General features: G+C 37.0%; 2 protein-coding genes across 2 annotated transcripts; both read left to right on the forward strand.

The window, feature by feature from the left end:
• Positions 1–235: 235 nt before the first annotated feature.
• Positions 236–9,788, forward strand: parp3 (poly (ADP-ribose) polymerase family, member 3). The gene is made up of 11 exons (XM_081380024.1): positions 236–330; positions 3,115–3,302; positions 3,448–3,573; positions 3,688–3,867; positions 3,967–4,111; positions 6,189–6,409; positions 6,632–6,787; positions 7,248–7,328; positions 7,582–7,759; positions 8,122–8,265; positions 8,379–9,788. Exons 2-11 carry the CDS (start codon positions 3,123–3,125, stop codon positions 8,555–8,557), a joined length of 1,590 nt encoding a protein of 529 aa, XP_081236150.1. The 5' UTR covers positions 236–330; positions 3,115–3,122; the 3' UTR covers positions 8,558–9,788.
• Positions 9,789–13,365: 3,577 nt separating this feature from the next.
• On the forward strand, positions 13,366–14,652 carry gpr61l (G protein-coupled receptor 61-like; the record flags this gene model as incomplete). The annotated part of the gene is made up of 1 exon (XM_081381026.1): positions 13,366–14,652. The coding sequence occupies one exon, from the start codon at positions 13,366–13,368 to the stop codon at positions 14,650–14,652; it is 1,287 nt and encodes a 428-aa protein (XP_081237152.1).
• Positions 14,653–17,250: the final 2,598 nt, after the last annotated feature.

Below are 17,250 nucleotides of genomic sequence, written 5' to 3' on the forward strand. Positions count from 1 at the left end.
ACAAGAACCTGAAACTTTGTGTCAGAGAAGCACACTAAAAACAATTGTACTAATGGGAACAAAGTTTATTTATTTATTTATTTATTTATTTATTTATGAACATTTTCATCGCATCTCAAATGGTGTATTTTATGAAATGTGTCTGTTTTAAAACATTATCTACAACTTTGGTGGCATAAGCTGTCATTCAAAATAAAAAATATATCTGAAATCATTGATTTGTAAGGGAAGGGGTGTGGCGTAAAGTGTCAGAAACACGGAAGTCAGGCTGCAGACAGTCCCGAAGTGAGAGAGTGAATCTGCAAACTTTCTCAGCACCCTCACAAGCAGGTAAGTATCATTCTATCTGACTAATAATAAAATCTCGAATCATTTTTAACCGTTATATTGCTCTGTAGACTATGTATTGCCACAGCTATAGCGCTGCAGGTGGAGTGTGCGTCTATGGTCAAAACACGCCATAATTGCTCGCCGCGTTTCTGAACACCTGCGATTTCACGTATTTCACATATGTTTATTTTGTGCACACATTAGTCAGTAATGTTCTCATTGTTGACAAGACGCATGTTTGCTATGAACTAATTTTCAGTGCCTCTGATAGGCTGCCAGGAAGATCTACGTCACTTACAGTAAACTCCAGCATGTCCGAACATGTCTCAGCACGACTGTGTTGATTTATTGTTTACCATATTTAAAAAATTTTATGTCATATCTTTCCAAACAGTGAGTTTGAAAAATGTTGATTAGATATAACAATAAATAAAGAAACATCTGGTATATTCTTAATACATTTTCAGGGTCATTCCAGAATTGGAGGACATTTCATGTCCCACCTATGAAATTTCAAATAATCTATGTATAATATACAAAAAAATGAGTCACTGTGTAAAAAACACTTGTCCTGAAACTAAATATATATAGACTTGAAGATTTTTTTTTCCTAAATATTAATGAAAATAAAAAAAGTCTATAGTACCCACTTAAATGCCATTTTTCTCTTGTCCCACCTTCTAAATGACCAAATTGAATGTTAAATATAACTGTTAAAATACATTTTAAATATCCCTTTTTTTGCATGATTTTGTTTATATATGCCTCTTTTAATTGTTAAAGCATTTTTTTAATTGATATAAATATTTTAAATAATAGAAATGTTGCAATAAAGTTATGTCCCCAACATTGTGCAACCCTGTTACCGAAATATTTAGACTGGCAGAAGAAGAAGAAAAAAACAGTGAGTGACATGATACACAGGAAATAACATCACTAAGCAGTTTGCCACCAGAATGGGTAGAACAAAGGTATATTCTCTCTTTGATTTTTCATGTTATTATACAATTTTTAGCCTTGATTGAATGTGTCACTCTAACAAATGCAACCCTGTTACACTTATTATCAGAATAAGACAAATTAATTTGAAGGTTTTCTTCTTCTTTTTTACATAAGTAAGTTTGTCCTAAAGACAACAGTTAGAGCTAGCTAAACAGCAAGTTTCTATTCATGAGAAAAAGCTAACATTAGCATTAATTTGCAACCCTGTTACTCACAACCCTGTTACCATAATTAGAGTAACAGGGTTGAATCTCCTTCAGTCCACTCATAAGGGACAATCTATTATTAATAGTTCATGTGACCAGTCTTCATTTAATTTACAAACTAAATATTTAGTATCTTAATTAATAAAAATCAATATTAGAAGAATAAATTAATGAAATATTTAGTGCTGGGAAAAAATTAATCGCGATTAATCGCATCCAAAATAAAAGTTTGTGTTTGCATAATATATGTATGTGTACTGTGTATAATTATTTTGTATATATAAATACACACATATGCATGTATTTATTTAAGAAATATTTGCATGTATATACTGTATATACATTTATACATAATTTATATTATATATAAATATAAATAATTTATATATAAATAAATAAAAATCTTAAATATATACATGCATATGTGTGTATTTATATATACATATATAAAATAATTATACACAGTACACACATATATATTATGCAAACACAAACTTTTATTTTGGATGCGATTAATCGCGATTAATTTTTTCCCAGCACTAGAAATTTTAAAAGAATAATTCCAGAATACAAAATAATGAAAGAAATATAACAAATGATAATAACAAAAGGAGAGAATTTGAGTGAAATATTAACAAATATTAACAAATATAACACCCATTACATTAAGCTAAATAATTAATATAATTTTGATTATAATTTAGCATACATTTCATGTTATTAATGTATTACCCTGTAACTTTTCGCAACCCTGTTACTTAAATTTCAACCCTGTTACCGTATAATTTTTATTAAAATAATAATAAATTACCTTTTTTAGCTCACAGGGGCTTGAGCTATTGTCATTACCGTAGTTTGAAGGATTATATGCATTATGCATTTTAGCAAATACTTGAAAATATATGCTGAAATCAGTCAAATAAAACATGTCAAAAGTAAAAAATTTGGCAAAGATGGAACTCAAAAGTTACTGAAATGAATTTAAATCAATTTAAATCAAGTGATATCTAAAATTAAATATTTATATAGAGTGATTGTGACTTTCTATACCTAATGGCAGGAAATTATATTTTAAAAAATCAATAAATATACTTTTTTCGGGTTCCTGAGTATTGGTAACAGGGTTGCATCCAGCACCAAAAAAAAAAAAAAAAAAGTACTATAAAAAGTGTGCCTTTGATACCTGAGCTGGACGAATCAAATTATTTAATGGTATATTGCCTGTTTTTATGAAATACATAATAAAAAATAGTAAAATAAAGGGCCAATTTTTCAAAATTATGGATGCCTAAATGTCCTCCAATTCTGGAATGACCCTTCAGGTGTCCATGTTAGAAGTTACACGTGGCAAAACATTTCTCAAAGGTGAAATAAATTCATCTATATTTTAAATTAATTGTGATATTGCATTAAAAGTAAACTAAAATCATTTTTAAATGTATTAAGTAATGCATGCTGCAGTTTGTCACTATGTCTTACTTAACTGACTCCATAACTTCTGATCATAGAGCTGCTGATCAGTTTATTGAATGTTTATATACTATATTTAAAACATCATATGATTATGAACAAATAGGAAAGAGGATGGCACCTAAGAGAAGGGCAACATCAAGCACCAAAGCTGGAGGGAAGAAAGTAAAGGAGGAGCCTGAAGCTCCACCAAAGGACAAGTTCACCTCTGCCAAAGAGGCCCTGAAGGCAACAGGATCACGAGTGAGGGCCACGAGGAACCCTGACAGCTTCTGTCATCTATCAAATGCTGAGGTGAGACCGAACAAGTGGTTAAACAACAATTGATCATGTTTAAACTACCATTGATGTCTTTGGTTCAGAGAGAATTGTGAGTTTTCGTGCAAATTACTGCTTGCCCTGAATCACAGAAAAAATCTTGTGTGATCCTAACCAACAGGTTCATGAAGATTACGACTGCATGCTAAACCAAACTAACATTGGAAACAACAACAACAAATTCTATGTAACCCAAGTCTTAGTGTCTGGGGGGAAGTACTATTGCTGGACGAGATGGGGCAGAGTGGTACGTTGCTTTCTCTTTTTTTTTGTCCATCAAATATGTCACAACACAATGTGCATAAATGCTCTTGTAGCTTCTAATGGATGACGTACTTTTCCTGTCTTTCACTGTTTTCAGGGAGAGTCAGGCCAGAACAATTTAGCTGGTCCATCTACCGCTGATGCAGCCATTAAGATTTTCGAAAAGAAATTCAAAGAGAAGACCAAGAATAACTGGAGCGATCGAGAAAACTTTGTCTCGCATTCTGGGAAGTACACACTGATAGAGGTAGATGGGGACCAGGATGCAGAATTGAAGGTAATTTAGCTTGTTCATCAGTTTTTGCAGCATTTAATGAATTTACTTTATTACACCCTTAATTGAAGCACAGTTTCTAATGTTTTGTGTTTCCTGCAGGTGGATACTGTAGACGGTGGAGATGTGAAGGTGAAAAGCGAACAACACGTTCTGCCTTGTGCGTTGGATGAGGGAACTCAAAGGCTGATCCGATTCATCTTCGACAACGACATGTTCAAGGAAGCCATGTCCAGTATGAACCTGGGTTAGTATATTGTGATATAGCTTTGAATCATTAAGGCCTGTTCACACCGGGATGAATTTCGCGCGCGACATTCGCCAACGTTTAACGCCTCGTGACTAAACAAAGGAGCGCCAATGTGAGGGTGCACACCGACGCGAAAAACGCCACGCGTAAAAGCGTAATTTTTTAAAAACGCCTCGGGTTCGTTTTTTTGGTTTGACACGCCGCGTCAAAAACTATCCGACCAATGAGATTGCCGCTTTTGCTCACGTGTCTGGAGCTTCTGAAGTTACAGTAAAACACAACTTGGGGGAGCTCAAACACAAAACGGTCTTGCCGAGCACACATACGTAACGGCAAAGAAGATATATGCAGAGTAGCGTCTAAACACTGCCGGGAAGAAATAAGATGAGGAAAATGCAAGGCAAGATGAATGTAGAGCTGCTGGTCTTGTTGGTGTCGGAACATAAAGAACTATGACTAACGCGACAGCGACTACAAAAATCTTGATAAAAGAGAACTGTTATGGAGTGGTATTAAGCGCCATCTAATGTCAGGGAATGAATTTGCATGTTCACTCGGCTCATCGTCAGCGAAAATCGCTTGGGTGTGAACACAAAAAACGCGTTGAAAAACGCTGGCGAATAACGCGCGCCGATATTCGTCCCGGTGTGTACGGGCCTTTAGGCTGTGTGTCCACCAAAGCGTTTTTTAGCCAGCTGAAAACTTAACTGTGGGCGCTTGAGAGCGTTTTTTTCCGTTTAGACGCTTTGCCTGCTATGATACGAAACATATCTTTTATAGAATTTTATTTTTACAGATAGTTTTTTTCTGTATTATTTCTATATAAAAATATTGATACAAAGTAAAGTATTTGCTCTGGCAATTATTTTTTTCTATTATGCTTGTCGTTGTCATCTGTTGACATCTCGTTTAAAGTCTGTGTAGAGAGAATGGTGTCGTCTTAGCGGCCCCAAATTTAATAACAAATGATCGTTGCGACGGAAGCGAATCAATCAAAACTAACTTTAGCTGGAATATAACTTATTAAAGAACCGCTATAAAGCCAAAACATTATACGTTTATCTCTGTAAAGCTGCTTTGAAACAATCTACATTGTCAAAAGCGCTATATAAATGAAGATGACTTGACTTGACTTGACATTGGTCGGTGTTGTTTTTGTCCCGCCCCTCCTCCACTGTGATTGGACGGCTGGATAAATAGTGACAGTGATGAGCGCTGCGTACCCAAAGTTGAACATTCTTCAACTCTCGCCATCCGTTAAAAAATGCAGAGCGATTCAGCGTGAAATAGACGCTCAGTGCCTCGCTACGCTCCTGGCGTTTTAAAAACATGGTGCTCCCATTGAAAACAATTGGAAAAATACGCTAGCTGCGGGGAAAAAGCACTTTGGTGGACACACTTTTATGCTATTTTAAAGGTTCCTTTTCGTTTTTGAGGTCTCCAACAATAGGTTTACATGCATCCAAGGTCTTTAATTTTCTCATTGCAGCATCAACTCTTTTCTCACTGTCTGAAACGGTTCGATCAAAGATTCGGCCTCTCTAAATTTTATGCAAATTTTATACAAAACTACGTAGGTTTGTGCAGGAAGTAATAATTGCTTAGGACTCATTTCAGGCAGTTCAAAATCAGATTTTTTGGGGGGGATACAATAACGCAATTTGTCGTGCACTTTGATCTTTGAAGCTTTGCAGAACTTTTACATTCAGAAACCGCTGAATTACACACTACAGTTAAGCTAATATCTGAAAGCATAATAGGGGCACAGTAAGTCCCAGTTCTTCTGTTCCTTTCGATAGCCGTGTTACTGGGGTTCTTTTATAACTTGTTTTTGATGGGAAAAATAAGTAATATTTTAAAAACCTCAATGAAATAGCCTTCAGATCACTCAGGGATTCACTTCCCATTTTACATGTGTTTCTGAAAGCCACAGGGGGGTTTGGCATTGTGATTGTAAACTGAAGATGGGACTTTTTGCTGCCTATTTGAGCTCTATCTGCCACTTTTCTGAGCTCCATCTGTAAGATACATTTTTTTGTGAAGGAGTTTCATGCGTCACATATTTCTCTGTCAGATATTAAGAAGATGCCTTTGGGGAAACTCAGCAAGCAGCAGATAGCCAAAGGCTTTGAGGCTTTGGAGGAGATTGAAGCCGCAATAAAGAATGGGGACCGGAACAAGTTTGAAGAACTCACCAACAAATTCTTCACCATTATTCCTCATAACTTTGGCCGCAACAGACCCCCTATCATCTCTGATGATTCTGTTCTTCAGGGCAAGAAGGAGATGCTTTTGGTGAGATACATAGCAGTTACTGTGTACTGAGAATGTTTCGGTTTCATGAAATTGGGGCTAGTTGTCACACTTTTTAATGTGAATATTTCTCAGAATAGGTTTATTTGTTAAATCATACAATGTTTGGCTACAAAAATAAACATTGATCTTGTGTGTGTTTTTAATGGCCAATATAGAGTGCTTTGACCAAAATCCGAACTTTCTCTTGCTTGTATCTTGTAGGTTCTTGCAGACATCGAGGTTGCCCAGAGTCTTAAAGCTGAATCTGAGAAAGCCACAGAAGAAATGAAGGACGTGGTGCCTCATCCAGTTGACCAGAATTACCAGTCTCTGAAATGCAAGCTAAGTTTGCTGGATAAGAAATCGAAGGAATATAAGGTTTCAATGCACAGCAACATTTATAGTCCACATTGGCAATCAGGAATTCAAAATCTAATTTAAATCTGGTAAACACACTTTTAAAAGAATAAATGATGCAGTGTTTATTATCAGCATAACACTGACATTTTTTGTCAGAATGTCTTACTTAAGAATATGACCTAGAATTATTATAATAGCAAAATTGTAAATATTGAAACGTTTTGTCAACTTTTAAACAATTTTTTAAAATGCAGAATTTCCAGATTTAAATGAAAATTCCCAGATTTTCATGAACATATATTAAAAACATAATGAATGATTTTATATTATTTAACTTTTGCTTTTTTAAGTCTTTAAGTTATGAGTTCAATTATGGACATTTACCAAGCTTGATCAAATAAATTGATGTATAGAAATGGGTTGAAATAAGTGCAGTATGCTCAGAAGTTCCTTTTTCTCTCTCTTTTTTGTATTTAAGATAATTGAGAAGTACTTGAATGCCACTGGACGCGAAGGACTCACTTTAGTGGACGTCTGGGAAGTTGACAGAGATACAGAGGTGAATAGTATTGCGTAATTTAAGTTTAAAGTTTATGCATAGTAAGCAGTAAACTTGTTACAGTAAATGTCAAAAAAGTGCAAATGCACAGTAATTAGAACTCCTGTTAGGTTCCCATTAGATTCCTAATTTCATTTCAAACCAGCAGTGAGCACTCGGCCTCAGTGGGTGTTGAATTCTGTTCATTACTGAGTCTTTATTATCCTAATTAAATCCTGTGTGTGTGCGTGCATGTGTGCATTTGCTTGTGTAGGCTGAGCGCTTCAGGGAAAATGATGCATTGGAGAACCGGAAGCTGCTTTGGCATGGAACAAGCGTGGCCGTGGTTGCAGCCATTCTGAAGGGCGGACTTCGTATTATGCCCCATTCTGGTGGACGTGTGGGCAGGGGAATCTATTTTGCCTCTGAAAACATCAAATCTGCTGGCTATGGTGAGAAACAGGACCTTCTTTGCATCAGTATAAAAGAACAATATAAACACATATAAAGTTTGATTAGATACAACATGGCAACACAATGGCAAGGATTGCTTGTAGTAGGGCTGGGCGATAAATCGATTTTATCGACTAACTCGAATGTGTCGTTTACGTCGACTTGTTTGAATGAAAATCAGTTTTCTCTTTAACATCCGCCGACGCTCCCCTCTGGGCTCCCGTAGTTCCGAACGGGCTCAGCGTTTGCCATAGAGATACACAAACAAAAAGGCAAATGAAAAATTGGCAATGTCGTAGACATTATTAGGCACTTTTTATCTCTAAAATAATTTTTCTTAAGTTCTTTATTGTGTTTACAGTGCATCCATCCAACAACATCGGCATCATGTTTCTAAATGAAGTTGCTTTGGGAAAAGAGTACACCATCACGCAGGATGATTGCAGCTTAAGGAAGCCCCCCGCTGGCTATGACAGCGTAATTGCACGCGGAAGCCAAGAACCAGGTTTTTCCAAATATAATCAAAACTCATTACTCATTTCTCTTTATAGACTTGTACATTTTGTTAAATTCTGCATAACATCTTATCAATTTCAGTCTTTTTGTTTTCTTCTTCAGATCCCTCGAAAAATGTCTTCATTGAGTTTGATGGTAAAAAGGTGGCAGTTCCTCAGGGAAAAGCCATAAAACAGACGCAGTACGAAGGAAGTTCTTTCTACAACAGTGAGTATCTCATCTATAAGGAAAGCCAGTGTCGCATCCGATACCTCCTGGAGTTGAAGTTCAATTATTACTAGAGCTGATTTGAAAACATGGAACTGTATCTACATATATAGCTTCTTATAAATGGCACTTCTGTTATGTGGTTTCATGCTCACATACTGTATAAAGCATTGAATGTTTGAGTTAATTAGTCGGAATGTCTAAGAAATATTTGATTATTACATTACATCTTTATCATGTACTGTAAACTTTGGTTGGTGTAGCCTTACAGTATGTTTGCTCACAATCCCTTCTCTCTGAGGGAGGTTTGCATGTCTTCCTATCATTACTTATTGTTATTCATATTAGAAACGTTGCTGCAGGTTTCTGTACTGTCATAAAAACAAGTTAGTATGTTCACCTTTAAACATTTGAAAAATGTTGAATAAATGTGCATTTTTATTTTAAAGAGCAAAACATTTTCAAAAAGGGCTAAAATGAAGAGAATATAAAATATTGTAATTGCTTTTTTCAAGCCCGTTGAATTAAATACTCTTATTTTACACAGACTAAGAGTATTTAAAAAATATATTTCTAAAGTATGATTGAAGCTTAATTAATTTTGTTAAGAGTATATTTTCTTTTCTAAAATTGTAATTTCTTTCAAGTTTATGTTCATGCAATTATATGCATGCAAGCTGCTCATACATGGCTGACAAGCAAGGGTTATGAAGGAAGTCTAATGCTAATACGGCCCTTTATATTTGTTTGGTCAGATGTTTGTTTTATCAAGCATTTGTTTGAAGCTCTTTTATATAATCATATTGCACAAAGTTAATAGATATTATTCCATTGTTATATATTTTTCTCTTTTTTATGTTGTGGTGAACTTTGAAGTAAAGTTAATGTTAATGTAACTGCTTAGTACTGAAGAAAAAAACAACTGAAGATAATAAATCATTATAATTATACTTGCACTGTTGTGTTCTCCTTTTAACCAGTAGATGTCACTTTTCAAAATGCAAAGGTTTTATTAAACGTCCCATTAGATCCACAGCACTGTATGTTAAAACTGTGTTCACAAAGGTTTTAGTTCGATTTTCATTAAAGAAATGAATAATTTGCTAGACATAATGTGCATTTATAATCAATACATATATTGTTCTGTACATATAAGTGGACAGCAGTACAATGACAGTCTTTGACTACATTCTTTAATAACCATACATGCCTATTTAATACAACCTAACAACAGAGTTAATATTTAATATTACAGTAATTTCACCTGACCCCATGTTACAGAATATAAATGACAAAATGTGCAAAAAGGGCAAAAAAAAAAAAAAAAAAAAAAAATATATATATATATATATATATATATATATATATATATATATATATATATATATATATATATAAAGGTGTTGGAAAATAAAAACTGAAACACCTGCATTAGACCACAGTAATATATTAGTATGGTGTAGGGCCTTCTTCAACTTCACTTTTATATTCATCAAACCATCTGTCACAAGTCATGCTGTGTGTATTGGTGCATTATCATGCAGATACACTGTACCAACTTCAGGGTACAATGCTTGAACCATTAGGTGCACATGGTCCTCCAGAATGGTCCGGTAGTCCTTGGCAGTGACGCCCATCAAGCACAGTAGTGAATGCCATGATATTGCAGCCAAAACCATCACTGGTTCACTGCCGAGCTTCACTCTGGGCAGCAACAGTCGGGGTGTTGAGGCTTTTTTGAGGATTCTCCACACCGAAACTCCCATGGTTGTGGGAAAGACAGTGAAGGTGGACTCATCAAAGAACAATACATGTTTCGCATTGTCCATAGCCCAAGATTTGCACTGTTGGCACCATTGAAACTTGACATTTGGCATTGGCACAAGTGACCGAATGCTTGGCTATAGCAGCCCGACCATGAATATTGACTCTCAACGAACAGTTTAGGTGGAAACAGGAGAGCCGCATTAAATTCTGCTGTTGGGCAGCTGTGGTTTTATGTTTTTTTGATACAACCTGGGGTTAGAACCTGGACATCCCTTTCAGAAAGCTTCCTCTTGCGTCGGCAGTTACTCCTGTCCTGTCGATTGTGGTTCGTCCTACATGGTGGTATGCTGGCGTTACCCTGGATATTATAGCTCTGGATGCACCACAAAGACTTGCTGTCAGTCACAGATGAACCAGCGAGATGCGCACCAACAATTTGTCCTCTTGTGAACTCTGACATGTCTCCCATTATGTTGTGTGGATTGCAATATTTAATGTACAGCTGCTATTGCTCTGCTAATTCAACCTTCACACTCTGGTCTTACTGATGGAATGTAAAATCAGTGAAGATTCGCCACCAGGCCACGCATATAGGCCTGAAACCTCCAACACTGTATTATTGGTCAGTGTTTCAGTTTCATTGTCCAACCCCTGTTCATTGTCAAACAATGTTTTAATTAAATGTAATACACAATTATATTGTACTGTATAATACACAAATGCAGATTTTTTTTGTATGCACACTAGACACGTCTGCATTTAATAGCCTCTTCAGCATTTTAAAGCAACACTAAGTAGGATTTTTTTGTTTAAATGTAGGTAAAATCAATTGTGTGCAACCAACCACTTACGATAATTTTTTTTAATGAATTCAACGAATCATTTTTTCAGTGTATGAGAAACTCAATTGAAATACAAATGATAATTATTCCGTAAAATATAATGAATTATGTTGTTATCCATTTACAAAAACCTAGGGACACAACTTTTCATTGATAAACTTCCAAACATCTGGTATCTTTGAATGGTCCAGGATATCTTCTATAAGATACACGAGACATGTAGGGTCTCTGAGAATTCACAAAAAATAATAATAATACATTTTATTTTATTATAATACAAAAATGACTTGGTCGTGCTACAATGGACCATTAAAATATCTTTTAGTTTAAGGGTGTGCAGTAGGACCCAGGGGATGACTGCCACACTGGAGGACAGAGGAGTATGTGTCTGTTTGAAAGAGGAAGAAAAAAAATCACAGAGATACAATGTGTGACAGTCACAGCCCTCCACAGCACCGGACACTGTGGAAGAGCATCCTGACGGACACCGGCCTAAGTGGTGTGAATACTAATCAACACTACTGGAAACAGGAAGAGCAGGTGGGACCATATCCTTTCTGCTTCATCTGGGTTTTGTTAGATGAAAAGGGAAACCTATTTGAACTTTGCTTCTTAGAGCCGGAGCTTTCCTGGATGATAATAATTTTTGATGGATCATGATCCACTCTGGTTGCTCTCCACTGAACTCACCTGAGATGTCGAGCGGCCTCCTGTGGGCTTGCACTGCACTTGTTTTGATGTCTGCTGAATTTTAGATGTGAACATACGTCCAGATGTTCAAATCTGATTGGAGAATCAAAGAAAGATCAAAGTCCCAGACGTTGACAGGTAAGAAAACTCACATTGTCTTCTTTCTCTAATGTTGTGTGTCAGGGCAACATGTGGGGTTAAGTCAGAAGAGTGAAACACAACCTGATATGACAGTAGGTCATTCATTTTAATTTAGTGGAAAATGTGTTTTTGAATTTCTAGCGAAAGGAGTAAAAGCTCCTGGGGCCATTGGTGTCTGTGGGTCGGGGGAGGGGACGGGTCAGCGCGTATTGGTGGGTGTTGTGGGGAGGTCAAGGCACACAATCAGGTATGACTCATGTGTGACTCCCACTGACAAAAAACAACAACAACAACAGTCATGTATTCCTCCAACTTCATTGATCTCTGACGGTCAACAACCCATTTGTACAAAAAAACATGCTCCCGTTGGGTGAAAGCAATCTGTCAGTTGCCAACAAGAAAGGACAGGATGTTGTTCTGCCCTCATTAGCATATAGAGAGACCTGGTGAGTGGGTTGGGGGAAAAAAATAATAGATGAGATTTTCCATGAAGACTGAAGTAAAAGGAAATTGACACTGTGATTTTGGGAATGATCTGTACTTTCTTGGAGAAATGATTACCAATATGCACTCAGGATTTGTATGAGGGAATTTCCTTTCCATTTGGACTCAAGAGTTTAGTGTGTGTATGTAATAACAGCTTTAGTGTTCTGATAATAATTGCATGTTTAGTTTGACATGAAAGGGAATTTTGCTCTCTCTCACTGAATGATGAGTGATGGAGGCGTTACAGATTAACATAATTAATCATTATGGGTATGAAACAGTCACCAATCCTTTTAATGACCCTTTGCACTGAATCATGGCATAATATTCTGTTATGCTCTTAAAGAATATGGTTTGCAATATGCAGCATCACTTTCTTTACAACTTTAGGGTTTCAAAAAACTGTTTTTTGATATATTTGGTTTGAAAGCTACACAGAGTCACTTTGATATTGATATTTTTCATATATTAATTACATTTTTTATTTTAACTTTACATCAGCATCTATATTAACCTATCTATCTATATCTATCTATCTATCTATCGATGCGGTTTGTTCATATATTTTTTTATTTGTAACAATTTTCAGCTTACAATAGTTGTTTCGACAACAACTGCTTTTATCAATATAAAGCAATTGCTTTTATTAAAATATGACTTACAAATATTATATATATATATATGCGTGTGTGCGTGTGTGTATTAATATACTAAAATAAATTAATATTTTATATTTGTAAGTCACATTTTTGACAAACATGTCTGTTAAAATGTAAATCTATCTCTATATAAGTATCTATAAACTTTGCTCTGTGACATGACATCACATGAAATACAGTATTAATAGATCTGCTCGTTTCTTCTCAGAGATGGTTTCAACACAAACGCTTGACAAACTGAAGAGAAAACAACATTTACGCATGGAGAAGCCTGGTTCTATCTCGAGCCGGTGAAGTATGGAGAAAGCTGTGCCAGGTCTGATGCTGGGTCTCCTGACCAATCACACAACTCCAAATGACACGTCCGGCCAGCGGATCACAACCAAGCCTACCCCTCCCAGCATGGAGGAGGTCATCCACTCAGAATCCCAGATTAAGGATCTTGCTGGGCTGTTTTGCATGGTGACCCTTAACCTGGCAGCACTATTGGGCAACAGCGGAGTCATGGTGGCCATTGCCCGAGCTCCTCACATGAAAAAATATGTGTTTGTTTGTCATCTTTGTGCAGTTGACTTGCTTTGTGCTATATTGTTGATGCCTCTCGGGATAGTGTCTAGTTCTCCGTTCTTTAGCACTGTAGCGTTTACCGTTCTGGAGTGCCAGGTGTACATCTTTTTAAACGTGTTCCTCATCTGTGCCTCAATTCTTACCGTGACTGCAATCAGTATTGAACGCTACTACTATATTGTTCATCCTATGCGATACGAGGTGAAGATGACTCTAAACCTTGCGCTAGGAGTTATGGTCTTCATTTGGGTCAAATCCATCCTGCTGGCTTTGGTAACGCTTCTCGGTTGGCCAGCGTATGGGAACCAGAGCTCCATCGCAGCGGCCCATTGCTCTTTACACTGGAGCCACAGTCGCCTCAGGAAGGTTTTCGCTATTCTCTTCAGCGTGCTTTGCTTCTTGGTACCCGCTGTTGTGATTTTTGCAGTATATTGCAATGTATACAAAGTCGCACGAACAGCTGCCCGTCAGCACGTACCACTGCCTAGCTGGACGGCCAACCAAGCTAAGCGTCGCTCGGATTCCATCAACAGCCAGACCACTATCATCACCACCACCCGCAGCCTGCCCCAGAGATTGTCTCCTGAGAGAGTTTTTGGTGGCGGAAAGGCTGCCATCACCCTGGTTGTAATTGTGGGCCAGTTTCTCATCTGCTGGCTCCCGTACTTCAGTTTCCACCTTTACATGTCCATCACCACTCCGCTTCAGAGCCCAGGGGACATCGAAGAAGCCGTCACTTGGCTAGCGTATTCCTCGTTTGCTGTGAATCCGTTCTTTTACGGCCTTCTGAACCGACAGATCCGCGAGGAACTGATAAAACTGAGAAAATGTTGCGCCAGTAGACCTGTTGAACTTCGAGCCTCCAGTCACGAAGGTTCCATCCATGAAAACTTTCTTCAGTTTCTGCAAAGGACCAGCAGCACGGCTGAGACCACCAGACCCAGTTGTGGCAATTCCAGTCCGAGGAATACTGTGGATCAGGGTGCCAGGTTACCTGGCCAGATCCCTGAGGAATGACTTGGAAAATGTGTGAGTACTTGTATGAAAAAGGGTCATGACTTTTGAATTTTTGTTTTTATTAAGAAGAGCATTATATATGTGCATGACTAATTATATATTAAAGGGTTAGTTCACCCAAAAATGAAAATTCTGTCATTGATTACTCAACTTCATGTTGTTCCAAACCCATAAGATTTTCATTCATCTTCTGAAATTGGAGAGCTTTAACACACAAGAATGAACCTCATTGGTTCTTGCTGAAGTTTAAATGTGATGCGTAACACACGAGGGGCAGAAATCGCTCAGATTTTATTCAAAATATCTTCATTTGTGTTCTGAAGATGAACGAAAGTCTTATGGGTTTGGAAAGACATGAACGTGAGTAAATGACAGAATTTTCATTTTTGGGTGAACTAACCCTTTAAATCCATGCAAATTCAGATCTAAATGATCTTCGGACTAGTGTAATCTATTTATCCATAATTTGTTGTTATGGTTCCTATTGATAAGTGGCAATAGTAAGTATTCATGATAAGATTAAATATCAAATTCCTTTTGTTACATGTTGATTTATTTCCATCTGTTAAAATGAGAATTACTCTCAGTCATTATTCATTCATTTCATAATATCAACACTCGTACTCAATTACCATTATTTAATTTATGGCTGTTAATTGTGTGTGCAGCCACTATATTGATGACACAAATAGTCATTAATATTAATATGTATTTTTTTTTTCTCTGTGAAAATAAAACATTTTTCTTACATAGCATTTGAAATGTGCTTTAATGCCTCACTCTAAGCCCACTGTATTGTATATTAAGAAGTTTCTCACTTCATCGCTAAACTAATTCATTTTTCATTCAGGAAAAAAACGTGTATCTGAGGGAGCTCTTATGTTCATTGCTAATTCTTTGTTGCCCTGTAACCATGGAAATGTGATGAGACAGGGACTTGCATAGCAACAGGGCGCCTTTGAGTATCGTCCTAGCAGATTGGCTGAAATAAAGGGTTTCAGGCTAGCTCTTTTTATAAGCTGCACTATAATAACCGTTTTATGCAGGATGAAATTACCTATAGTTTGAGATGTAGGCTTTTAATGTAACCTTTGAGAGCAATACTGGAAATCATTACCATGCCACAGAATGAGATAACATGCAATTTTATGGTCTTTTGCCTTTTAGTGTACAACTTTAACAAACAGAGGGCAAAAATCAGGAGCCAGCTTGTTTGTCCTCAGCAAACAGCAACAATGACCTCTTTACCGGTTCATATTGCACACTAGGTGTTGAATTTGTTTTAATTATGTAACTTAGGCTATACAGTATATTCCATTCTTTAGTTAGTAAACATGGCAGGTCCGTTTGCTGCACGTGTAAATAGCCGTGGTGTGAAGGAACTGCATGTACAAATAAAAGTGTTTCAGGTCACATTTCACCCCTAAATAAACTGTTGTGAATTAATTACTTGTGAGGTTTTTTTTGTAATCCCTTTTATTCTCAGTGGTCATTTTAGGGTGAAATATGACATGAACATGGAAGGTTCAGGCATGAAATGAGACAGATTTATGATCTATGCCTTTTGGAGTCATTATGAAGATAGTCACTGCACTAACTACAGTATGTGAAGGAAAAGACAGAATGGAACCATATTCTCAGAAGCTAGCATCTTACTGCGGATTAGTCTATGCTTCAAAACAGGCCTTTCTCATTAGTGATTCAATAGAGAGTGACCTGATCTGTCACTTCTAACAATAAAACCACGAGCCATGCACGAGGAGCGAGAGAGTCAGAAACAGAGGGGGAGGGCAGAGAGAGAGAAAGAGAGAGAGAGAGAGAGAGAGAGAGAGAGAGAGAGAGAGAGAGAGAGAGAGAGAGAGAGAGAGAGAGGCAGGTACATGTGGCGTGATTAGGGATTCATAAACTTGAGTGTCCCTGTTATGATCACAACAAGGCCAGGCAAAAATAGAACCTGAAAGGATTTAGACATGTTGAAGTGAAGATTAAAGGAAAATGATTAAAGAGGGGGGAATCATGGTCAGATGATCATTAGAGAATGATCCCCCCCTCCACGATGGACAATAATAAAGTGATGAAGAACTGCTTAAACATTGTGTGGGTGACAACAGGCCTTATGTTGTCATATCATGATTATTAAAATATCATTTATTTTATTATTATTATATAAAAATGCCGTGTCGTAGTGATGACACTGAAGCCGGGATCGTTCGCCCGCTAGTGAAATGGTACGTAATGCTCTAGTTTATGATCGAATCAGAGAAAAAAATGCACATGCGTGGTTTCTCGAGAGAGAAATCGCAGCTCATAAGCAAACTTAAGAGGCTGCTGAGACATTACATGTCACGTCGATGTCACGTGTCTTTACGGGATTTTTTACGGCTTGTGTGTGAACGCACTCTCTGATTCCGGAAAATCACTGGCAGTGTGAATGAACCAAAATTAAACGAACCCGGGTCAAATCCCGGGTCACTTTATCCGCGTATTTTCCGGAATCTCTGTGTGAAAGGGGCTTTAGTCTTTCATGAATATTGATTCCAAACTTTTTATGACCCTTACACTGTGTCTACACAAGACGTGGCAAAGTGATAAAAGCAA

The sequence above is a fragment of the Scardinius erythrophthalmus genome, assembly GCF_964197995.2.
Source record: "Scardinius erythrophthalmus genome assembly, chromosome: 12".
Classification (NCBI taxonomy): Eukaryota; Metazoa; Chordata; class Actinopteri; order Cypriniformes; family Leuciscidae; genus Scardinius; species Scardinius erythrophthalmus.